Genomic DNA, 21,882 nt, shown 5'->3' with positions numbered 1-21,882 from the left:
CCAACAAACTATTACGGGAATTTAATGGATTTCAATCATGCGATTCAGTCATGGTTCAGTCATGGTCTAGCAGTTGTGAGCAGCCTCTAAGTGGAATAAGTGGCCTGTCGCAGGAGGCGGCCGCAGAGCGGCAGACAGCCCCACACACACGCGCGTTTTGTCTCTTGACATGCAACCGGCATATTCAGAGTGTCAGGGTTATGCTCCGCACTTTGCACTTAAAATTGTCAGACCACTATAAAACCGAAGTCCCTACAGTTACTAGAACCAACAGTTACTAAGGCCGGCTGGGTGCAATGCTTCTTATTAGCAACGCTTCTAATGAGCAAAGTGATGAAATACTACTCTTCTGCGGCCTTGATGGCATCAGTGAGAAGCAAAGGGCTAAAAGCCACGCCGTCACCTTTGTAGAACTTGCTTTGGAACTCCACCCATTGCAGCCTCAGCGCGTGGAGGAAACACTCGAGGCTGTCCATCATCAGCAACACGCCAGTCGTGGCAGCCCCAAAGCCAGCAAACAGGAAGAACAGCACTACACCAACAAGATAACCGTTCATGTCGCCTCCTAGTACTCCGCCGATGGTCTGGTCGAAGAACACCAAAGCTAGCTGCTGATGGGCGAGAGAGAGGGCCCAGAGTCGGAGATAGGACGCGGTGTTGGACACCGCTCCTAAAACGAACTCGATTGTCTCAATCATCTGATGAATCATCAACTCGCCGAAGTCGAACTCTTCCTCCTCTTCATCGGCAGGCAGCTCCTTCGGTTCCTCGCCCGCCATCTCGAGGTCGTCCTCAACAGGTTGAAGAGCCTTTAGTTCCTTGTTGTGCTGGGCCCTAAGGATTAGGGGTTTTGGAATGAGCATCAGTGGTACCATTAGAACCACCAGCAGGAGTAGTATCTTCTGTACAGTGTTCTGAGAGGCGTAGATTGGGGTTTCCGTGTTCTTGAGCATCATCATGTCGAGCATCATAGTAATGATGTTGGGCAAGTCGCAGGGGGTGTCTGGAAGTTCTGTTCCGGTGCAGATCTGGTCATGGAATCCGAAGGGATCCTGTAACCACTTGAAGATGATCAGAAACGTCATGTAGCCGATCATAGAGACAAAGAACACGATCTGAGGGACCACCTCGAAGATCATACTCAACCAATCTTTGAAGAATACGGCGTTAGCTCCCTTTAGGATGGTTCCTACGGTCATCTGCACGAAGGCAATGATAATGGAGAACTTCATCTTGAAGCTGTTGAGATAGAGGAGCTCATTATCTGCTCCTTTCCAGATAGGGTCGAATCCGAACGGGTACGGAAAGGTAGGACAATCAGCGCAGGCGGCTCCCACACATGTCTTCTGGCAAGGGTTAAACGTGTGGACGTCCTCTGTGGAGTCGCGGAACTGGCCAGGCAGCTCGCCAAACTCCTCAGATCGATAGCGAGTTCCGAACATGTCGAGCCCAAGTGAGAAATAGTCGTTGTACATGAAACCGGCGAACACGGAGAAGAAGCCCATGAGTAGGATCATAAAGCGGGCTGTGTTCAGCCCTTCGAGGGAGGGAGACTGCCTAAGCTTCGAGGTGAAGGCGCACGTCAGAATGCCCACTAGCAATATGAACATTCCATGCCCTATGTCGCCGTACATGATTCCAAAGAGGAATGGGAAGGTGACACAAGTCAAATAGGCAGGATTAGCCTCTAGATAGTGCCCCACGCCGTAGGTGTCGACGAAGACTTGGAAGGCTGTCGTGAATTCGACTGTTCTGAAAAACGTGGGCGGAATGCGAGGCAGCTTATCATGCGGCAACAACAGCACGCCTGACGACCCGTACAGCTCGTTGCACTTGGTGATCTGTTCCTGGATGGTCTCGGCTTGGTAACTCGGCCAAAAGCAGGTAGTCCTAAGGACATCCTTGCGGAGGACGAAGCAATTTAGGGTGCCGTAGACGGCTTTCATGGCTCGGAGAAAACGGTGCCACTCCTCCACCAAGCTGGATGCTTCCTCGTAGGGAGTTTTGATCAGGTCCTCAAGCTCATGGAGCACCATCGAATGAAACTTGGAGATCGCTAACTCGTGGACGCTCAGCTGCTCCTGGAGCCCCTCAATTGTCCGCTCAGCATCCTTGAGAGTCATAGGCCAAGGGTACTCTTCAACACCAAAGGACAGGAACGTGCGCTCTATTCTGGCGACAAGGTCACCGTCCTGGCAAAAGACAGAGCAGACAACCATGGGGTCCTCAGGAGACTTCGAGCGCTTACGCTTCCCGCAACAGCCGGATTCTGGGTCTTCATCTTTATCATCTTTATCATCTTCAGCAACATCCACGAAGTTGACGTAGGCATTTCCACGGGTCACTCGATGCACCGCCATCCATATTCGCGGCTGCACGCTTTTCTTGCACACTCCAGCAACACACCGGAAACCAAGGTCGTGGAACGAGCCCTCGAAAGCCGGAAGCTGCGCAGCAGCCACGCGGGCCACATGCAACCCCATCTGAGCCTTTCGAAGGTCCTCCTCCAAAGTCGTGTTGTTATCTCTGAAGATTTCTTGTCTTGCGCCATACTGCTCGATCTTGGTGGACACATCCTCGAGGTCATACCTGTGCAAATTATCCAGGAAAACGGCGTTGGAGCCCTTGACAACGACAACTCCCGGCATCATCTCCAAGAGCAGAATCAATTGTCGGACAACCCTAAGCGACTCCTCAATTCTCTCCAAGGGCCGTCTGCGTCACACTCTCCACAGACACTCACTTGAATACTTTAGCCGTGAGATGTGGCGTGGCGTCCTCATACTGCAAGAGCGCTTCAGAACCCGCCAGCTGGATTAATATGCTGGGAGCGGCGTCCAAGGGAAGCACCACTGTTCCGTGGCACATCACTTCACTCCGAAATGTCACCATCTTCGATAGCAGATTTGTTGCATTTCAATCTAAGAGCCGAATCGTTGTGGGGAGTGGTGATGCCGCAGTGCTTGTCTACGATGCAACGTGTGAAGCTATGGGTGGGAAGTTGTTGAGTCAAGATAGGTGATGTGTTAATGACAGCATTGACACGTAAGTAAGATCACCACTTGGGTGTCTTCGCCATTGCTGCGTACTCTGCAATGGCTCCCCCAGAATGCTGATGGTTCTGTCGACCCAGCTTGATATTGTTAAAACCTGATGGCGCTTGATTTCGTCCATCAGTGGGGACGTCGATTCGCTTGGCATACAGGTCTTGCCGACGGTCATGCCCGATATCTTCTCTGCGACTGACGGAACGGGCATCTCTGCTGTTGTCATCCAGACGCGGCTCCAGGAAGTTCGTAGCGTTACTATGATATTGCATCGTTGGGAAGTGTATGGCTGCGCGTTGTGGAGGACATACCACGGGTTGTGAAGGTAAGGTTGGAGCCACTTGCCAACCCATTGGCCCGGCGCACTGTGGGCAGATAAGAGGGCAACCGCAGCGCTGGCAGCCGGTTTTTTGCCCCTCGTGCTCTCTACGCCTTGACGGCTTGTTGGCAGCCGACGGCGACTCTCTATCTACCTCACGCTTGCTGACATTCTTTGATGGCTTGTGCCCAGACGAATACGAGGATTGTCGCTGCCGTCTGTATCTCTGTGAGATCTTGAGCTCACCGCTTGCGCCGATTCTTCCTGTGATACGAGTCGGAATCACTCGTGGACTTCCGACGACGTCGACGCTGACGTTCTCGTGTGCGGCGGCGGTCACGCGATGACGACAGTGAGGGCTCCCGCCGTGACCGATCCTTGCGGCGAGACGACAGTGAGGGCTCCCGCCGTGACCGATCCTTGCGGCGAGACGACCGACGATCGGAGCGAGGGGAGTCCTCGGAAACTGAGGAGAAGCTCTTCCTTTTTCGGTACTCCTCGTTCCGTCTGTCTTCTCGCAGCTCCTTTTCTTCCTGATTCCACCTGGAGTGCATCAGAATAAACCGTGATATTGCCGTGCCTTACCGATCTGTCAAGGGAAAGGACTGCATCACCGCGAACGTGTCGAATTGATGTTTCAGCCGTGGCGCCTGTTTTTCAGTGGCCGTGCTCTTACACTGGATAGTCTGGACAGGATATCGCTAAGTCGAGACCCTCCGTTGTCAAGTCTACCCCCACTGTAGTCTGCAGTCATCAAATAGCAAGTTTTCATTCATTTTCCTCTTCTTCCTCACTAGCCTCTGCTTCTCGTTCTCGTTCTTTTTCCTCCGCTTTTCTGGCCTTTTCGTTCCTCACGTTCTCCTCTTCTTGTTCACGTTTCGCTCGCTCAGCTACTTTACGAACCGTCTTTTCCATAGAGCTCACCTTGGCCTTCAAGCCGTTGGCCTCTTGTTCAGCCTCTTCGCTCATCTTTTCGTCATAGGTAATCCGTTCATCCTTTGGCATGCTCTCCAGAAACTCCTCCTGCTTCTCAGCAGTGCTGAATTCTGGGGGAGTGTCGGCGGCAGCGTTTTGAGCTGCTTTCGCCTTCATGGCGCATTCCGCTTTGGGATTCCCAGCTCCTTGCTGTTCGAGTCCAGCCAACGTTTCCAGCTCTTTCATTTTGTCTAGCGTGTCTGGTTTCGTCTGATCCACGATAAGTACGTTGCTTGGCTGATCATCTTCGTGCTTTAGGACGGAGTGTCTAAGGGCCATTGCCTTGATTCCTACTTGGAAGAATGGATTCTGTTGCTCTATTTCTTTCAAGGTTTCCATGTGATTGGAAAGCTCATGCACTTGGTCAGGCAAACGTAAACCGTGCACTAGCCACACAGTCAGGATAAATTTCATCGCCGGCAATTTGGCCGTCTTTGAAGTGTCTCCATCTCGGCCACCTGCAGGCCCAAAAGCGGCGACACACTCATGCCAATCACCGCTTTCAGTATATGGGAATGGATTCGACGGTTGACTCGTAGTCTGTCATGGCTAGCGCACTTAACTCACGTGTCGCAGCCGAACAGAATCTGCTGCAGGGTGCGCAAACCAAGGCTTACCGTGTCGTCTCGCTGGTCTGTGTTAGCTACAGACAGACTGTGTTTACTGAAGAGGCTGGACCCGATTTGCTTCTCCAAACACTTCCATATTATCTCCGTTGTAGCGCAAGCGGCGCAATCTCGTGCTACGCAGTGCTCAACATTCGTTGCTGCCTCTGCTGAATGCCGACAGAGAGCCACTAGGATGTCAGCCGAAACATACCTTCGAAGGCTGTCTGATGCTCTGACGGGCAAGCCACCAATCCTCTCTACCAGCTCTTCGACGACTCCTCTGAGGCTGTCTACAGTCGTGTGGCCCACGAGCGTGTCTGTCGTCAAGCGTGGCCCAACCCACTGCGGATGCCGATAAGTGATCGATGTTTGTTGTACGAATTGAGGATGGGGTCGGCATCGGAAAAACCCACCCGCCACAACTCAAGCTGTGCCTCACAGTCCCGTGTCTCACATTCACTGCCTTCACGAGTTCGGAGGTTGGGGACGGGGCCACAGTTGCGAGCTGCATTGCCACGAATACCTGCCGGTCCTCGTCGGTTAGCGTTGGCACCCCCTGAGACAAGACTACCAGGTGTTCGGCATTCTTCGTGACTGATTGGAAGGTACGAAGTGCCGATCTATCCGCTGAACGGTCCAAGCGGTCTCGTACAACATCAAGCACGGATCCTCGCCGAGTCCTAATTATCTCATTGACGCGGTTCTGTGTGCTAGCCACTCGTTAACCACTCTCAACGCCATTCAAATCGGCAGAATATTATAATGACATTGAACGACCCGATCGTGTGTGCACACCACCCTTACTGCAGCCTTGACGAGGGGGAGCTTCGGATGTGGAAATCTCGCTGGACGCGCCTGGCTCTCTACATTCAGTTCTTGGTTCTTTCAGGATCGGCAATGTGGGGGAAACCCAATCTAGAAGCCATGATCCTGGGGTGGTCTGACGATCCCATAGTTCGGGGAGACTTGGCGGAGCGAATGAGTCAGTGCTTCAACATGGGAGTGGTGGTTTACAAGCTGGCTTCTGTGGTGGCGGGCTTCTTTCTCGACTACTTTGGGCCTAGGACCTCTGGTGTCGTAGGGGTTCTTCTGCATGCGATCGGCGTCGTTTTGTTGGCTGTTGACGGCCTTGACACCATGTACTTCCAACTCGCAGTCCCACTGATATTGCTGAGCAACCAGTACACTTGGAATGCGTGTTTATGGGCCTCGCAACTTTTTCCTAGGCAGAAAAAGTTAGTTCTTTCCTTAATAAGCGTCTCTGGAGACGTGTCCAAATTCAACTACTACTGGCTGCTGTTACTCAACCTACGCGGAGACGCTGAGTATTCGACCCTCTTTTGGTGGATGTTTGCGGTCGTCCTGGCTGAAGTCCTGGTACCGTTGTTGACAATGCCTGCGGACCCAGATAGGATTGTCGTCTCGGTACTTGAGAAGCGCGCTCAGCAAAAGAAGGCTATGGCAGCGGACAACCATGTAGCGGCACCCCAAGCAGTGTACTTCTACCACGGCCTCCGCATGAGAACTCAGATGCTCACCCCTTACTTGTAAGGTTCCTGTAGCCATGCACACAGCCTCATCTTCATGGTGGCCCATTCGTTAATGTTCCTGAGTCTTACAGCGCAGACTAATCAGTTCACCTTCTTCATGAATGGTGTATCTGGTTCCAACCCTGTCTGGGTGTCCTCACAGCTGGGCTGGTTTAACTTTTACAACTTCCTGTCTATCGCAGGAGGTCTACTTTATGGAGCCTCAGCGGATTACGTAAGCGCCCGGTCTCCGCCTGATGCAGATTCCCGTCTCTTACCTGCTGCTCCTCCAGTGCATCGCGGGCACCCTGGCAGGGGGCGTTATGTTTATCATATTGCGGTACTTCACTGTTGACGTGAGGCTTACTGTTTGCTTTGACACAGGCTGCTGGACCACTGGTGCACTTCTATTTTGTTGTCTGCACGGTGCACAAGTGCTACGTTATGGGCATGAACTACGCCTTCGTTTCAGACGTGTTTGGTTACACCAATGTGGGGGTCCTATGTGGCCTGAATGGTGCGGCGAGTGCGGTGTTGGTGGCCTTGGACTACATCGTTCGCGCGCAGTTCCGCAGGGAGCCATATAGATACGCTGCGTATCTCACTGCGACCTGTCTCATGGCGTCATTGTTGAGCTTGGCTATAATCACGCTCCCACCCTACCATACGGCTAGAAGCCGTAGCAAGCGCTCGACGGTGCACATTCTCCCTTGTGAGTTCCTCACGTAGCCTTTATTCAGACGGGACGGCGTTCTCAACCACGATGCAAAAGCGCCACTGCGCCCGCTGCGGGTACGACTGCGTTTGCCTGTCTCGAGATCTGGATGACGTGCCGTGTGCTCAAGAGCTCGACGCTCAGGACATGGTAGGTGGTGTGTTCATTGACGAGCTCATTTCATCCACCCATCACAAGCAGTACAGTATCTGATGTTCCTCTCGATTCAATTGTTAAGCGCTCGTTCTTGAGATAGCCTAAGCATGTTTATTTTTCCTGAGCGCTCGCTTCGGCGAGACGTCCGAGTAGTAACCGGAGATGCCTGACAGCCAAGCCGCTAATCGGTCCATCTCAACTGTATCCTTCAACTTCATCAGCGCTAACAAAGCTTTAACGTTTTCGGGGTCACCAGTTTGACCCCGAGTCGTAGTGGTCGTTTTTGCCGCCTGCAGTGGTGAGTCGTAAATTAACTGAGCCTCATTGAGAACTTTCTGAAAATCTACGTCGCCGTACACGGCGCCAGCGACGCAACAGAATATTAGTGGGAACTTCATTCTATGCGTTTTTCACTACCACTTGTGGTGTTTCATGCATTGTGGGGTCACTGGTATTCTTCGCTAGGCGTGACGATGATTGCTGGGGGCAGGCCGGCCAGAAACTGCTGATCCATTTGGTGGTAGACGTCTGCTAGGCCGTCGTGCATCTCGATTGCCGCCAACTCCTCCTCGCTCCAGGCAATCCTCTCCACAGAGGCCATATGGGACGCCAACGTCACAAGGTGTTCAGCCCAGACAGCCCATTCGACGACGTACGCCAGAATGATGCGGCGGTTGCCTTGCACGTCAAGAGCGGGTGGCGACCACTCGAGGAAACCGTCTTCCCTTACAGGTAGCAGCGGTTGGATCCACTGGGTGAACGGATGCGCCTCCAGCAGCTCGGGACCATTCGCGGACATGGTCAGGCAATCTGTCTCGATGTCCATGCCCCATCCCTCAGGCCTCGCGAGGCTGTCAGAGGCTTCCACGCGTAGCTTCCCTTCCTTTGCATAGAAGGAAAGCCAGTTCTGATCAGCTGGAAACCGTGCCTCCTGACCGGATTTCAATGAGAAGTACGCCAGGGGAAGGATCGTTGAGAGGAATCGGTGTTTAAGGAAAACACCGATGGAAAGTCCGGATGGCTCCTGAGGGAGATCCCGCCGCTTTGTAGGAGGGTCGTTTTCGGTGTGATACCGTTCCGAATTCTCGTTGGAAGGTTCCTGCTCAGGTACCTTAAGCTCATGGTCCTCTTCCGACAACGAGTCCCAAAGAGGCTCATCGAAGTCCGAGTCGAATGCCTCCTCGACCCAGGTGTCGTGGCGGACCTCAGCTTCCGTAGTCTCCAAGGACTCCACGAGGTCCAGTCCGGACTTAATAGCCTGCTCCAGCTCCAAAGGTACCGGGCACTTCACAGTGATAGACGGGGTGCCAGAGACGTCGGGATCGTTGAACGTTAAGCTGGTCGAGTGTAGGAACATGCGGGGGCACCAGAGCCTGTCTTCAGCGCACTTTTCCGCTGTGAGATACTTGGTATCCGAAACAAGAGGATGACCCAGGTGCTCGAAGTGCACCCGGATCTGATGGGTCCTCCCGGTAACAATACTGGACCGACACAGACTGAAGTATTCGTCTTCCGTGGCCTCTCCGAGTGACGACGTTTCCAGCCAAACGCCTTCATGGATGTCGTCATCATTCCCGTCGATTACCGCCTCGTTTGACGGCCGGAGTTTTGCGATGCGCTCCCGGAGTTGTCGTTTCGTCAAGGTGGAAGTCACGGGTTCGAGCTCACCAATTGAGGGGGGTTGGCTCATCAGATTCGTTAGTATCTCCGTCCAGGGTTTTCTTTTCAGTACCTTCAAGACGGTGTACTCCGTAATCGCTTCCTCGCCTCCATTAGTTACTACGCGCGTGTAGTGAGACCTGTTGGCTCTGGATCTAGAGTCAATGTCGGTAGTGGACAATTGTGTGCGTACTCGTCCGTTTAGAGATTGTAAGCGCCCATGGCAGAGAAGAATATACTCCTTCCCGACCTGCCGTTTTCGGAACTGGTACCAGAGTTCGTCGCGCGCCAAGCCGGTCTTTGCGCACAGCAACGCACCACTCGTTTCCAGGTCGATCCGGTGGACAAGTCCGCACTCTAATGACTTCCACTGGAGCATCGTCTCCAGCTGAGGCAGTGTTTTCATCAGCCAAAGATGAAATGATTCGGTACGTCCACTCTCTAGCAGATCGCTCCAAGAAACTTTTTGTGCCAGGCGGTAAACCTGCTGTTCTTTGGACTCGGCCTCTCGTGACTGCTGTAGACTGAATGACGTGTGGCTGGGTCCGGAGCAATGCCAAAAGGACGGCTTGAAACAGACGCACCAGGAGTCCGAGTCGCTAATAACGCTTGGAGCCTGTTTCAACACCTGCAACCGACCTGGGCGGCGGCTGGTCAAGAGACTATCAAATCCCAGTGACGCCGTCAAATTCTTGATGACCTCCATACGAAGCTTGCGGGAATCAGCTGGTGTCACAGAACAGGGTCCACGCCGCCCTACGAGGGCGCGAAGCTCTTCCAAGCTGTGCACGTCGTGGGTTGCGTGCGATATCAGCGCTCCAGCCACTGAAGGCCCGCCGCCGCCCAGAGAGTTGAAGTCGTTGAGAACCTGCTCCGGCTTGGATTCAAGACACCAGCAGAGAAGGCTTTCGCTGAGTGCCACGCAGGCCTCTCTTCCCGGGACGCCAGCCGGTATGGATGCCGTCCACAACGCATGTTGTCGAATTGTCTGCAGTACTCGCTTGTGAAGCCCTTCGAACGCGCGACGGCCAGCTACGGTGTCCGTCCATTCCGCAAGACGATGGGGCGCAAGTCGCAAAAGGAGTAGGCCGGCAGCTGCGTGCAGGGCTATCGACGTTAGCTGATCACCATCTTGGACCAGGAGCCTGAAAAAGAACTGCTGCAAGTGTCGACGGGATCCCAGTGGCATCGACGAACAGAGGAATGAAACCAGCACGCAGTAGACCAGTGCTTCTACGCGAGGGTCCAGCATTCGTCGCAGCCTTTCTTCCGGCCAGTCTCCAGCGTCGTCAGAGTACTCACCCACCCGGCAGCCTCCATCGCACCACGACACAAGCGAGCTCTCCCACCAATCCAACACGGCATGACCAAAACGGGCCGGAGCATTAGTGAGGAGGCTTTCCATCTGTCGAGTGAAGACCCAGAGACGATCGGGCAACGCAGGAACGCGTTGACCCACACATCCGACGACTTCCACCTGGGTGGCGAAGTCTAAAGGTTCTTGGAGGGCGATTAGAAACATGGTCTCGGCCAAATTCTGTGCCACGGTGACTCTAGGCTCCGGGCTCGCGTAGAATTGGTGTACGAGATTAGTCACCTCAGGCAGCAAAACCTCCACTGGCTCCTCTCGTGTGGTAGTACTGTCCTCAGCCTTGTCGCTAGCTACCTCGAGGTCCACATTCTCGGCGTTGGAGTCCTCCACTTCTGGCACCTCCAGCAAGGGTTCCGGTGCTGCTTCAGTCTTAACGGTCTCAGGGTCGGTTACCACGGGGGCGGAGTGCTCGCGAGCTACCTTCCTTCTCGCTGGGGCTTTCTTGGTTTTCGTTTTCTTTGGTTTCGGTTTTCGCGGCTTCTTTGTGTCTCCGTAGACCCGATTCTGTAGTGAAGTCAACATGCTGGCAGAGAGTACGATTGGATTGTTAGATCGCCAGGTCTCGTGAGATATTATCGGGGCCAGAATATCTGGAGTGAACGTACCAGCGGCCTGCTCGGATATGTCAGCAGAGGGGAGGCTACCCAGGAACTTCAGGACATTGGTCAGAAGGGACAGGTCAGGGAGAAGGCCCTCTCTCCTCTTAGTCTCGGACGTGACGAAGAGTTCCTTTGCAATGTCCACGTTCTCTATAATGAGAATGTCACCGGTGGTCTTGGTAAGCCGCTTAATCGCAGCGTTGAGGCGCCGAACTCTGGCAAGCCCACCAGATGTTTGTTCCTCCAAGACTTTAACACTGTCCACATCGTCGTGGTGCTCTGGACTTAGAAGCGACGAGGCTCGAGCTATGGGCAGCACCACTGCACTGACATACTCAAATAGTTTCCTTCGGGAATCCACCACCCTATGTGAGACCTTGACCAGCGTCAGCGACCGCTTGTGGAACCACTTGAAAATCAGCATGGGCGTCTGAGCGTCGGACTGCAAGGGGAACGGACCGAAGCTGGACCAGTAGGCCTGCAGCGGTCTGAGGTCGGTACGCTTAACGTCGTCCGAATTCCGGTACCGCTTCTCCTCAGCTGCCAGCCGGATTATGCCCTCGCCAACCTTCGTGTTGGGCGGATCCACCAAGAAAGGGAGGAGCAACATAATCAGGCTGGAGTCGTCCAGCGAGGTGGATGGAGAGACGTATGACCATCTGCCCTCATCTGCATTGGACCCCACTAGGTCACCCACTTGACTTCACATAAAGCATGAATCTGTCTGTAAATCGTTGAGCTTCCCAAGAAAATTCTGGGAGACGGCAAAGATCATTTCCTTCTACTGACCGAAGGATATTGCGGAGAATGCGATAAAGAACGCTGGCTTGGCAGCCACACCGCACAGTCACGAGCCTTCCGGGCGGGAGCCGAACCGTGCCTTGAGGCTCACCTGATTCCAACCCGTCCAACCCATAGAGGTCACGCTCAAGCACGATGCTGACGCGGCAGGACACTTCTTCTGGGACGTCGCTGGAGGGGGACGCCAAAGGGGACTCGGGGGACAGGGCGTTGTCGGGGTCTATCCGAAAGGCATCCTCAGGCGTAACGTGGAAGGCTGTGAAGGGAGCTAGAAGGTCGAGCATTTCACGTTCCATAGTCTCTCGGTAAGGCACCAATTTCCCCCTAGAGGCCGGTCGCAAACTAAGGCATACGTCATAGGCGTTGGGAACATCATAGGGAATGGGAGGGGAGGAGTAGGATTCGGGTCGCAACCTCTTCACACCTGCTGGTCGCTGCTGTACATCCGAGTCAGGCTGTCGTTTCGACGGGCGATGTCCGACGACAAGAGCACTCACTACTCGATTCTCTGCCAGAACTAAGTCTCGATGGGGGGTCGTGGAAATAGCGGGGTTGGGAGAGTCAACAAGACTCTGGGTAGTCTTGCGGATAGACACAGCACAGGCCAGACAAAGGCTAGATGCCAGCTCCCTTGCAGCATCAGCTGGCATTGATCGGTAGTCGTGTCGAAAGAGGACCCAGAGATACGTCAGGCACTCCTCTGTTGCACGCCGACAGAGGTCTGCAGGTGTGGACACCTCATCAGCCCCCAACGGCAAAGAGAACTCACACTTCTCCAGTTTATCTACCAGCAGGCGCAGACGAAGGCGCATGGCGCGTTGGGAGCAGCTCTCCACATCTCGAAACGGCCTCTCCATCATCCACGAGCGCAGGACTGACCAGAGACCTACGAGGTGAGGCTTAGATTCTGGCACGACGGCACATCTCAGGACAGCGTTCACAAGAGACGTTGCCAACAGAATATGCCCATCAGAAGCTCCAGCGGCTATCTCCGCCGAAAGATTGGCAAGCGACGCTCTGACGACTTGGACAGTTTCCGACGATTCTAAAACGGTTTCCGAGGCGAGTCCGTCGAAGGGGTCAGAGACTTCTGTGGCCGATAGCAACTCAACCACTTCATCCCGCATTCGTCTGAATGCAAAGTCGATTTCTTGACACTCAAATGGGAAGCTGGCGTTCTTGACGAGGTCAGGGCACGTCCTTCGAAAAAAGTACTCCACCGCCCACAACTGTCGCTCTAGACAGAGCTCTGTGACGCCCATGTCTTCCAGAAGTCGGTGGTAGAGATGGGGGTTCAGGACGGGCAAGGTAGTCTCGGAGCTCTGGCGTCCCATCTCGAGCACGGCGCTAGATACGTAGCAGGCAGCGGCGCAGAAGAAATCTCGATGGCACTTGAACTCGGCGAAATCTACATGGCACGTTAGGAGCTGGGTGGCTCCCGCCTCCACCCGATACCAACGATTCTGTAACCGGAGCACCATCCGGCAAGCGCCGGAGGAGATTGACGTGCCTGAGGAACCCGACCTAAAGACCAGCCCCAGGAGGTGGTACGTTGTGTCCGTCGCGGTAGGTAGCTCCATGGTGAGCGGTACGTCGAAGAGATCACCTTTTCGGAGGAGCTTCATATGTTTCAAGTAGACAAACAACACCTGAGAGTGCTCCGTCGGCTCCCGTGCCCCTAATCCTGTAGCATGAGACATCTCAAAGGCTTTAGGAAGCGATGCTACATGTCGGCCATATGCCCAGCTCGTCGAGTATGGCAGCGCCTCGGCCGTTTCTACGGATAGCAGCTCTCGCAGCGTGGAGTCGATTTCGAGAACGCCGCTATGATGACCTGCCAGGTTATCGACACACATATTAGTGAACTCGAAAACCGGAGCTGCTTGCGCCCGCTCCTGCTGTGGAACTTGTTGCGCTGCTAACTGCAGTGTACGAGTCAGGAAACCGACGACACATTCGTTCCTCACAGTGCCCAGCAGGACTGAATGCAGTCTCGATAGGCCTTCTGCGCCATCGTCGTCTGAGGTGGACACCAAGTCCTGGTCCAGTGCTGACAACACTTCTCGCGTGTCTGGTCTGGGGAGCCGCGGATCCCCATGCCCAGCATTCTGGGCGATCATCACTGCGCGTACTAAACTCTGTACAGGCCCGGAAAGTCGAAAGTCAGGTGGGACGGGCGGGACCTGACCGCCAGCGGTCTCCTGGAGCGTTCGTTCACAGTGTGACGACAAAGTGTCACACGCCATCACTAGAGGCCAAAGTTTCATATGGCCAAATGTCCGTTGGAGAGATTCTATGACGGATGTCGAGGTGTCCCCTCCTGGCAGCCTTAAAGTGTCTGTGCACGCAAGAATTACATTGCGGATCGCGGGAATGGAGTAGAGGATTTGTATGAAACACTGAAGGTAGTAGGACGAGAGGGCCGGATGAAGCGCAGGCAGCATCATATCCAGGCTCTGCAGAGGATCGAGCACGCTGCCGGTGGTAATTGGGTGCAGGGCGCAGCTGCCATTGTCACAGCTGCAGGTGGCGTTCTGAATGGCCTGCGACTGTGATCGGATCAGCTCGACGAGGCTTTCGTCGGATGTTGAGGGGATAGGAGATGCCCACGGACCTTCGAACGGGACCTCAACGCGAGCGCGGAGGAGAACCGAACCCATTTCGGAAAGGAAACCAGCGGCCCGAGTTATTTTTGAATGAGATATCATTCGTTGCCATCCGCGGCTGGTGGCCGCTATCTGAGAAGTCCCCTCTAACCTCACCAGCACTAAAGGTCCAACACGCCCAACAAGACACAGAGCTGGCTGGGTCGACATGATTAACCACTGTCAGCTCAAACCGCACATTGGGGAAAACCCAATCTGGTGGGTACCATGGTTGCTTCACAGCCTCTATGAAAACGCTCATACAAGGCGGGTCGAACTCGGTAGCTGTGTGTGCGTGCAACCAAACTCACTGTGGGCTCCCCGAGGATGCACGAGAATAGCGAAGGTCATGCCTCTGGAAAACCCTCTTGCAGGCGACACCAGACTCCCTGCCGCCTTCGTCAGCTTCCAAAAATTGGATAGGCAGAACTCAAGCGTCTCCGCTCCGCCTGCATTGCGTGACGGAAATAGCATCTGAGAAATGCTAAGTTTGGCTAGTCACTAAGGCCGACAATCACAGTGCTCTGTTTCTCTCGCGCTTTGCGCGTCGCTGAGACCTTGCTGGACTGCGCTACAGCCACCTTCAAACGAGCTCTGAGCGCTTCTAGTGGCATGCGTTGCATTTCCTGGAGGAGACTGTCCTCAACGGGCCGCTCAGCCGTCCTTGCCTGCTGCCTGCTCACCTGCCAACTTCTTTGTGCCCGCGAAGCCATCGGCATACCATCCTCTCCAAGTTCGCTCTCATCGTCCGATGTAGAGCTCCAGGTCTCCCAGCTGGCAGCGTCTGACCCATCGTCAGCCAGGTCGGCTCTCTGTTTCTGCCGACGGGTCATATTCTCGCCAGTCTCTAACGGATTGTTTCTGCGGCGCTCCCGGCGGCGACGGACTCCCTTCATCGTGAACATCTCTTGGTATCTGCGTTCGTCGTCCTCGGCTATTTGCTGCCTGACCAGCACTGCAATGTCGGTGTGGTCTCCTCCAGCTTCCGAACGATCTAAGAAAGCCTCGATGTCAGCGTCATAGATCTCTTCTGAGGAGCTGTCACTTCCTTGGTTTTCCTTGTCGTTCTCACTCTCCTCGGCGGCGTCGTCGAGCAACTCCTTCTTTCTCTTGGCCTCTAGTCGTCGTTTGCGCTTCATAATTCTCGCAAACCTCTGCAACTCCTCTGCTGTCAGCTCTGTTGACTTCGATTCGTTCTTCGAATCTGGTTTCTTCACCCGACCTATGGAGCTTGGCGAGGTATGCGGTAAGGGGGACTTCTCTTGAGGACCCTCTTCTTGGTGTTCGGTGCTCTCGTCTGCTAGCACCTCAACTGGCACCTCTATTGGCACCTCAACTGTCACCTCTATTGGCACCTCAACTGGCACCTCCATTGCCATCTGTGGCACCTCAACTTGCTCTTCGTCTGCTTCAAGTGCGGCTAGATCTGCCAGAAGGTCGGCGTCGAACTGTTGGTCAGCTTCAGGTTGCTGGCCAGCCTCAGCTTGCTGGTCAGCCTCAGCTTGCCGGTCAGCCTCAGCTTGCTGGTCAGCCTCAGCTTGCCGGTCAGCCTCAGCTTGCCGGTCAGCCTCAGCTTGCCGGTCAGCCTCAGCTTGCTGGTCAGCCTTAGGTTGCTGGTCAGCCTCAGGAATGAGGTCGACTTCGACATAACATTCAGGATCGTAAAGAGGTCTAGGCAAATCACCCTCGGATTCAGATTCCCTGGACGCACTGTCGTCGCTGCTCAACTCAGTAGCAGTAAAGTCGGAGTCGGAGTCCGAGGCCGCCTTGTTAGCGACAGCCTCGCCCACTTTGGCAGAAAACACTGCCATCGCGTCCGTCATTTCCTTGCGGAAAGATTCAGCAGGTTCCTTTAGAGCTGGGACCATGCGCAGCAGCTTCTTCCAGTCGTTTCTATCTTGGTCTGTGACTGTTTCGACTTGCGATACCCTCAACAGGTCCTCCGGAGAGCAAATTTCCGGCAAAAGCTCCAGCACCTTTAGATGGTTGAAAATAGTAAACACCCGGTGGGGGTGGTCGTGTTCAAGGAGCAAGCCGTTTTGACGGGCCCATGACATTGCCAATCTCTGGTTGCGGCTCCTCTTCTGAATTCGAGCAGCGATATACCTGCGTCTCTCCTCGTCTGTGATTCGTTTGCCGGTCTCTTCATGACACCCGAGCCGTTCATTAGGCAATGGAGGTGGCGCCACCAGCGGAATGTAGCGACTGTCATCGCCTGAACGTGTCCACATAGGGGCTCTTTGAGACAGGTGCGTCAGCATTAGCCGCAAAGTAAGCAGCCGGTCCCTCTCTCTCGCCTGCTGGGAGACAAGCTCGTGGGTCTTCTTTGCTTCCTCCGCCGCTTTTATTTTCCGTTTGTCATCTGCGTCTCTGGAGGCTTGCAGAAGTTCTTGGTCTTGGCGGATAATCTCACCAGTGTCATATGTTGCCAGAATTTCGCGAAACCTCTGCATTCGTACTTTCTGCCGCTGAGCCTCCCGTCTTTTCCGTTCGCCAGGAAGCAGCGAGTCACCGAAAAGCTCGACGGTCTCAGATGGAGCGCCTGGCTCGTTTTCTGGCTCTTCGTCTGGCACTTCGAGTTGTACTCCCTGTTTCGAGGCCACCAGTAGAGCGTCCCAAACCAGTTCCCTGTCGTCTGGTTCCTCTGAGACACCTGTGTCAGCGGTCTGTTCCGTCCTCACGACGCTCAGGTTCCGAGTCGGAGTAGTCGGACCATATGCAGTCGCCTGGCGGAGTTGGTGCGTCGGAGAAAAGGTCCCCGGGTCCCTCCAGGCCTGATCCGCCACGGATGGCCTCCTGATCGTCGGAAGGCGGCTCCTGGCTGGGAGATGGCGCTGAAGGCGGTCTGAGACATACTCGTCTCTTTTTCGCTGTCGGTGACGCAACTTCTTCAGATGAGCACGAAGATCGAGGTCGTTTCAGACGGCCACCCATATAATTTTCACGAAGAAAAAATTAATTTCCGAAATGACGGCGCGTCGATCTGAGCGTCTGAAGGACAAGCCCCTTCCCTCAATATTAGACGAGCCAGACCCGCCAATCACCAGGGTTTCGACGTCTAAAAGGTCTGGCCCAGGAATGGGCAAAGTTCCCGTTGGCAGACGCTCTCGCGCATTCAACGCGATCTTAAGCTGTGAATCTGTGGCGATAAGCCGGGAAATCAACATCCTGCTCGAGCGATTCACTATGGATCCACATGCCGCCAGCGTAGACGTTCTGAACCTTGTGCTCGAAGGTGCTGGAGTGCCAGCAAGCTTCGTTTCACCGATGGACGTCTTTGGGCATCCCATCGACGACAGCCTGGACGGAATGGTGGCCTCGCTCGACCGTAGGAAGGTCGTCCTGGCTGACAAGTACCCATTGTACTCCGCTGACCGTCGGTTCAAGCGGTTCAGCGACTCCTTTAGAAGGTTTTGGGTCACGTGAGTTCTTGAGGCACTTATCACCCAGTTTGGCGTCCTCTAGCGACGAGCTCGCGCTTATCAAACACATTTCGCCTGGAATGCTGAGTTGGATAGTTCCACTAACGGAGTGTCGAATCCGGTGCTTTAGACACGCCGCTACATTGGCGGTCATGAGCTTTGGAACCGGACTAGTACAGATACGAACCCGGCTTCAGGACGACATACAAGTTATGGATATGAGTCAACGAGTCTCCGATGTCCAGCGGGCGGAGGAGGCTGACAGGAAGTTGAAAGCGCTTGTGGAGGAGATTCAAGCAAAGGTGTGCTCTGCTCGTTGGAAAGATGTGTTCGTGGAGATCCGCAAAGATGTAGTAATGGGACTCCTCTCCTGGATGAGGTTGATGCCCAGTGAGTACCTCAAGCCTGCGACGTACTCTCGCTATCTAGGCTGGGGCCTTTATGACTCGGTTGGCGACACGCGTCTCGCCGTTTTCGACTTCTTGTGTGAGTGTGCCGAGGATCAGAATCTGCGAGAGGCGATATTATCTCCGACTCCAGACACTCCGTCGTTTCTGAGTTCCTTTGCTGACCGCATATTCGGGGCGGTGGAGGACGTTGATTTGCGAGTGGCTGTGAAGGCAGTCAGGCTTCTGACTCTGGTGGGCGACGAGGAGTGCATCAGTGACTCTCGAGTAAACTTCATGGTCGACTTGCTCTTTACCTGCAGCCAGCCCGAGCTACAAAGGCAGCTGGCTCTGTTTGTGGACGCCTCCGTGTTCGGCGCATCCATAACGGTCCCAAAGAACCCACCAGACTCAAAAATGGTCCTGGATGTCAAGGCAGTCCTGGAGTTTATGTCGGAGTTCGTATGCAACTACTCCCGACTGGCTTTCAGGTTCGTCGAGGCTTTTTGGGAGCTGGCTCCTGTATTCCGCCGGGTACCGCTTTTCCTCCGGATGCTGCTAGTTGGTGACTCTCTCGAGTCCGACTACACCCTTCCCAGACACCACAGGGTTTTTCTGCTAGACATTGCAACGACGAGTCTTCGCCTCCAACGTGAGCAAGCATCCGAGGAATTCAGCATGGCCGCTGAGTTCGCCAGGCAGAAAAAGACAGCAAAGGATCCGATGGGCCAATACATCCAGTCCATCCACTTTGCGTTCCAATCGAAGTCGTCGGCGTCTGACTCCAATCTGGAGAACTATGGAGAACCAACGAACGTCTTAGCTGTTCTCCAGGCGTTGCCGCAGCTGATTACGATGAGCCTAGCGCACGACTCAGAGCTCGAGGCTGCTTCCTACCTCTGTCTGGAAGTATGCCGGCACACACCCGTGGTTGTGGCCACTTGCGCCCAAACTGACGAGTGTCCTTCGTTGCCCTGCGTCTCGAAGCTTATCTCCTCAGTGAATAATCTGTGTTCTAGAGCGGTGCCGACCAAGCACTTGGATGTACTGTGCTGCGCGCTGGGTGAATTGTCCAAGGGGATTGATGACGTTGAGCTCTTCGCCACGGTGAGGGAGCAGCTGGAGCAGGTGCTGGACACGTTTACCGGTAGCATCATGCAGGAGTTCTCTCAAACCATTGAACTCTGCAACACTGGAGGTGACGCTCTCGAAATGGCCCTTCGGAAACTGGACCTGTTGGTTCCTGCCCTAGCCAGCGTTAGCAAAGCCGGAATCCGAAACGTCTTTGACGGGAACTGGGCAGTCTTGGATGACTTAGCAGACATTGTTCGTGCTCGACAGAGCTTCATGAGCACCTACAAGGGCGAGGAAATGCCGCTCAGCACGCCAAACGCCGGTCTCGTCATCTCTGCGGTGGAGTGCCTCGTTACCGCTCATCTCCAGTTATGGTGCGACATCGAGGACGCCTACGGCCGAGTACTGTCAATATTGGAGGCCCATGACGTCTTGTCTGACTGCCCGAAACAGGTGGATGGCCTGGGCGAACTCCCTACTGGGAAGAGGCAGAGAATGGACGAGGGTGGTGCACCGTTTAAACGGAGGCGAGCTGTCGTCGCTGGAGAGGATCCTAAGAGTCTAGACTTCGCGCTTACGCTGGCTGAAGACTGCTACGGCAAACTCCCTATCCTGTTCGAGCTTCGAGATGTGATTGTGGAGGAGCTGGCTTCGTTGTTAGGCGTGGAGGTCGACAAAGCAGTTCAATTCAAATTGGCCATGGCATTGGTGTCGTTAGGAGTGCAGGAGAGTGCTAGCTACGTGGTGTTGCAGGTGCTGCATCCTGACTCCTTGCTTTCGCAACTGATTCCGCGAAATGGGAACTTCGTTGTGAGCTCCATTGGATCCAAGCTGGACGTGCACTATTCCAAATGGACAGAGTGCACTTTTTCGCTCGGCGATAGCGCCAGTAAGGCGCTTGTGGGCTATTTCGACGGTCTGATCAAGGCCATCAACAAGCTCGACGCCTCTGAAGTTTCCGACCTGCTGGCCGACGTAGGCGTCGTGACCACCCGGGATTCCGCCGCCCCGGTTCTTTTGGCCCCTGGTCGTGTAGATGGTTTGAGCTGGATCAACCACAAGAAGGGCGAAGCAGGCCACTCTTCAACCCGAATGTCCCCCTTGAGGCTCTGTTGGATGGTTTGTCGCCTGTTGGAGGCTCTAGAGCAGACTGCGGCCCCAGGCTTCTGGACCCCTCCTCTCATGAGCTGGCTACTGAAGATGCTGTCGAATGAGCAGGCTCCCTTAGCCCAAGCCGCACAGGTCATTGCCGCTCGTGTCTGCGATTGTGTGAAGTTCACAGATGAGGGAGCGGAGTCACTTCGGTGGACAGTGTTGGAAGCCGGGCTGCCACGACTCTACCTCAAGGACAACAGGGCAGCGGTCGCTGCGTCGGCGTGCCTACACCGATTCACAGGTCCACATTTCTGGCGCCAACATGGAGAGCGATCGCGCATCATGTTAACGAAGCTATGTCTGGCTGCCGTCTCCAACCCTCAACTCGGAGCTGGGTTCCTCGACACATGCCTGCTTACTGTGATCTTCTCTGCAGTGGGCCGTCACAGGACGTACGCCGCCGACAAAATTCTCGCAGTGGAGCTGGAGTCTACCCTGGTCAGACTCGTCCTTCAGCAGATGGAGCGTACGTACGCTGAGACGGATTGGGAGAGTGGTTACGCGGTGGTGAAGCAGGTGCTGGAGTTGGTGGCACGAAAGGGGCTTTCGCAGGTGCGCGATGGTCATTTCGTGTGATGACTTGGACTTAGCTTAGTGTTGTGATTTCAACTGATGATTTCGATAAAACTTAGCTTGGTGTCTGTCTCCCTTAGGTGTTGTGTCGACAATTTCGCAACTACTGAGCAGTGGAGCGCACTTCACATCCCCGATCCACGGATGACGCACACCTCCTAAACAACGGGGAGAAACGAGCCTTCAGCCGTAGTCCGAACTCAGCATTCACAGCGCATATAGCCCGGTCATACCACCGCATCCAGAGGAATTCACCCAGCAGCCTCCCTCCCACTCTCGGCTGCATCTGCGCTTGCAGCGCTGGCACGAGGGCGTCTCCGATGGCGTTACCTTTTCTAGGGCGAAGTAGAACAGTCAGCCAGTAGCCGAAGAGCTCACAGCCTCGCTCGCGACTCCTGCTCGCTGCCAATCCGGAAAACTGCAGAAACAGATCGCACAGCCTCAGCAGCGCCCTCAGCGGCACGCAGGACCCCACCTTCATCAGAGCCTTTTCGACCTCGCTGTGCGTGCACCACATTCGCTGGGGAGCCATCCGGGACCTAATGGACTGCACTGTGTGCACGTGGGCGGATCCAACTTGTGTGGTCCTTTGCTTTATTAACCGGGCGTACTCCGCAGCGGCAACAGCCATTACTGCTCTGAATTCCTCATCGCGGTGGTACTTCTCTTCTAGCCAATTTGCACTTAGAGCCGGGCTCGCGCCCTCCACTAAGTCCACGTGAGTTGATGAGTCCACAAGAAACGACAACACGTCGTTCAGGTTGAGGCGGGAAGCGATTTCGATTTCGTTGACGATTGGGGTTATTGTTAGGGCCATCCTCACTGGGATGTTTTAGTGTGACTTATT

General features: G+C 54.6%; 8 protein-coding genes across 16 annotated transcripts; 2 read left to right on the top strand and 6 right to left on the bottom strand.

Annotated features, from left to right (window-relative positions):
• Positions 1–341: 341 nt before the first annotated feature.
• On the bottom strand, positions 342–2,892 carry KVP18_004068 (uncharacterized protein; the record flags this gene model as incomplete). Of its 2 annotated transcripts, XM_067956351.1 has the most annotated exons (2): positions 342–2,715; positions 2,744–2,892. In XM_067956351.1, 2 exons carry the CDS (start codon positions 2,890–2,892, stop codon positions 342–344), a joined length of 2,523 nt encoding a protein of 840 aa, XP_067809379.1. The 2 variants fall into 2 exon arrangements, with proteins under 2 accessions (XP_067809379.1, XP_067809378.1); XM_067956350.1 differs by lacking the exon at positions 2,744–2,892 and having other exon boundaries at positions 342–2,651.
• Positions 2,893–4,134: 1,242 nt separating this feature from the next.
• KVP18_004072 (uncharacterized protein) lies at positions 4,135–4,755 on the bottom strand (the record flags this gene model as incomplete). Its single annotated transcript, XM_067956355.1, has 1 exon — positions 4,135–4,755. The coding sequence occupies one exon, from the start codon at positions 4,753–4,755 to the stop codon at positions 4,135–4,137; it is 621 nt and encodes a 206-aa protein (XP_067809383.1).
• Positions 4,756–5,711: 956 nt separating this feature from the next.
• KVP18_004059 (uncharacterized protein) lies at positions 5,712–7,406 on the top strand (the record flags this gene model as incomplete). Of its 3 annotated transcripts, XM_067956331.1 has the most annotated exons (5): positions 5,712–6,496; positions 6,524–6,713; positions 6,742–6,834; positions 6,863–7,190; positions 7,219–7,406. In XM_067956331.1, 5 exons carry the CDS (start codon positions 5,712–5,714, stop codon positions 7,404–7,406), a joined length of 1,584 nt encoding a protein of 527 aa, XP_067809361.1. The 3 variants fall into 3 exon arrangements, with proteins under 3 accessions (XP_067809361.1, XP_067809359.1, XP_067809360.1); XM_067956329.1 differs by lacking the exons at positions 6,524–6,713; positions 6,742–6,834; positions 6,863–7,190; positions 7,219–7,406 and having other exon boundaries at positions 5,712–6,500; XM_067956330.1 differs by lacking the exons at positions 5,712–6,496; positions 6,524–6,713; positions 6,742–6,834; positions 7,219–7,406 and having other exon boundaries at positions 6,923–7,207.
• A 44-nt stretch (positions 7,407–7,450) lies between these two features.
• Positions 7,451–7,747, bottom strand: KVP18_004082 (uncharacterized protein; the record flags this gene model as incomplete). The annotated part of the gene is made up of 1 exon (XM_067956368.1): positions 7,451–7,747. One exon carries the CDS (start codon positions 7,745–7,747, stop codon positions 7,451–7,453), a length of 297 nt encoding a protein of 98 aa, XP_067809395.1.
• A 47-nt stretch (positions 7,748–7,794) lies between these two features.
• On the bottom strand, positions 7,795–14,899 carry KVP18_004056 (uncharacterized protein; the record flags this gene model as incomplete). Of its 3 annotated transcripts, XM_067956323.1 has the most annotated exons (4): positions 7,795–11,648; positions 11,677–14,514; positions 14,543–14,710; positions 14,737–14,899. In XM_067956323.1, the coding sequence occupies 4 exons, from the start codon at positions 14,897–14,899 to the stop codon at positions 7,795–7,797; spliced, it is 7,023 nt and encodes a 2,340-aa protein (XP_067809354.1). The 3 variants fall into 3 exon arrangements, with proteins under 3 accessions (XP_067809354.1, XP_067809353.1, XP_067809352.1); XM_067956322.1 differs by lacking the exons at positions 11,677–14,514; positions 14,543–14,710; positions 14,737–14,899 and having other exon boundaries at positions 7,795–11,589; XM_067956321.1 differs by lacking the exons at positions 7,795–11,648; positions 14,543–14,710; positions 14,737–14,899 and having other exon boundaries at positions 11,669–14,440.
• Positions 14,900–14,919: 20 nt separating this feature from the next.
• Positions 14,920–17,359, bottom strand: KVP18_004051 (uncharacterized protein; the record flags this gene model as incomplete). 2 transcript variants are annotated; one of them, XM_067956314.1, is made up of 2 exons in its annotated part: positions 14,920–17,078; positions 17,107–17,359. In XM_067956314.1, the coding sequence occupies 2 exons, from the start codon at positions 17,357–17,359 to the stop codon at positions 14,920–14,922; spliced, it is 2,412 nt and encodes an 803-aa protein (XP_067809345.1). The 2 variants fall into 2 exon arrangements, with proteins under 2 accessions (XP_067809345.1, XP_067809346.1); XM_067956315.1 differs by lacking the exon at positions 17,107–17,359 and having other exon boundaries at positions 14,920–16,878.
• Positions 17,360–17,392: 33 nt separating this feature from the next.
• Positions 17,393–21,038, top strand: KVP18_004062 (uncharacterized protein; the record flags this gene model as incomplete). Of its 3 annotated transcripts, XM_067956335.1 has the most annotated exons (2): positions 17,693–17,847; positions 17,876–21,038. In XM_067956335.1, the coding sequence occupies 2 exons, from the start codon at positions 17,693–17,695 to the stop codon at positions 21,036–21,038; spliced, it is 3,318 nt and encodes a 1,105-aa protein (XP_067809365.1). The 3 variants fall into 3 exon arrangements, with proteins under 3 accessions (XP_067809364.1, XP_067809365.1, XP_067809366.1); XM_067956334.1 differs by lacking the exon at positions 17,876–21,038 and having other exon boundaries at positions 17,393–17,851; XM_067956336.1 differs by lacking the exon at positions 17,693–17,847 and having other exon boundaries at positions 17,928–21,038.
• Positions 21,039–21,138: 100 nt separating this feature from the next.
• Positions 21,139–21,852, bottom strand: KVP18_004071 (uncharacterized protein; the record flags this gene model as incomplete). Its single annotated transcript, XM_067956354.1, has 1 exon — positions 21,139–21,852. One exon carries the CDS (start codon positions 21,850–21,852, stop codon positions 21,139–21,141), a length of 714 nt encoding a protein of 237 aa, XP_067809382.1.
• Between the last annotated feature and the right edge of the window lie 30 nt (positions 21,853–21,882).

This window comes from the organism of the source record quoted next, assembly GCF_019968955.1.
Source record: "MAG: Porospora cf. gigantea A chromosome Unknown PgA_NODE_35_length_61652_cov_340.663, whole genome shotgun sequence".
NCBI lineage: Eukaryota > Apicomplexa > Conoidasida > Eugregarinorida > Porosporidae > Porospora > Porospora cf. gigantea A.
The sequence above is the reverse complement of the archived record's forward strand: the minus strand, read 5'-3'. Positions and strand labels throughout refer to the sequence as shown.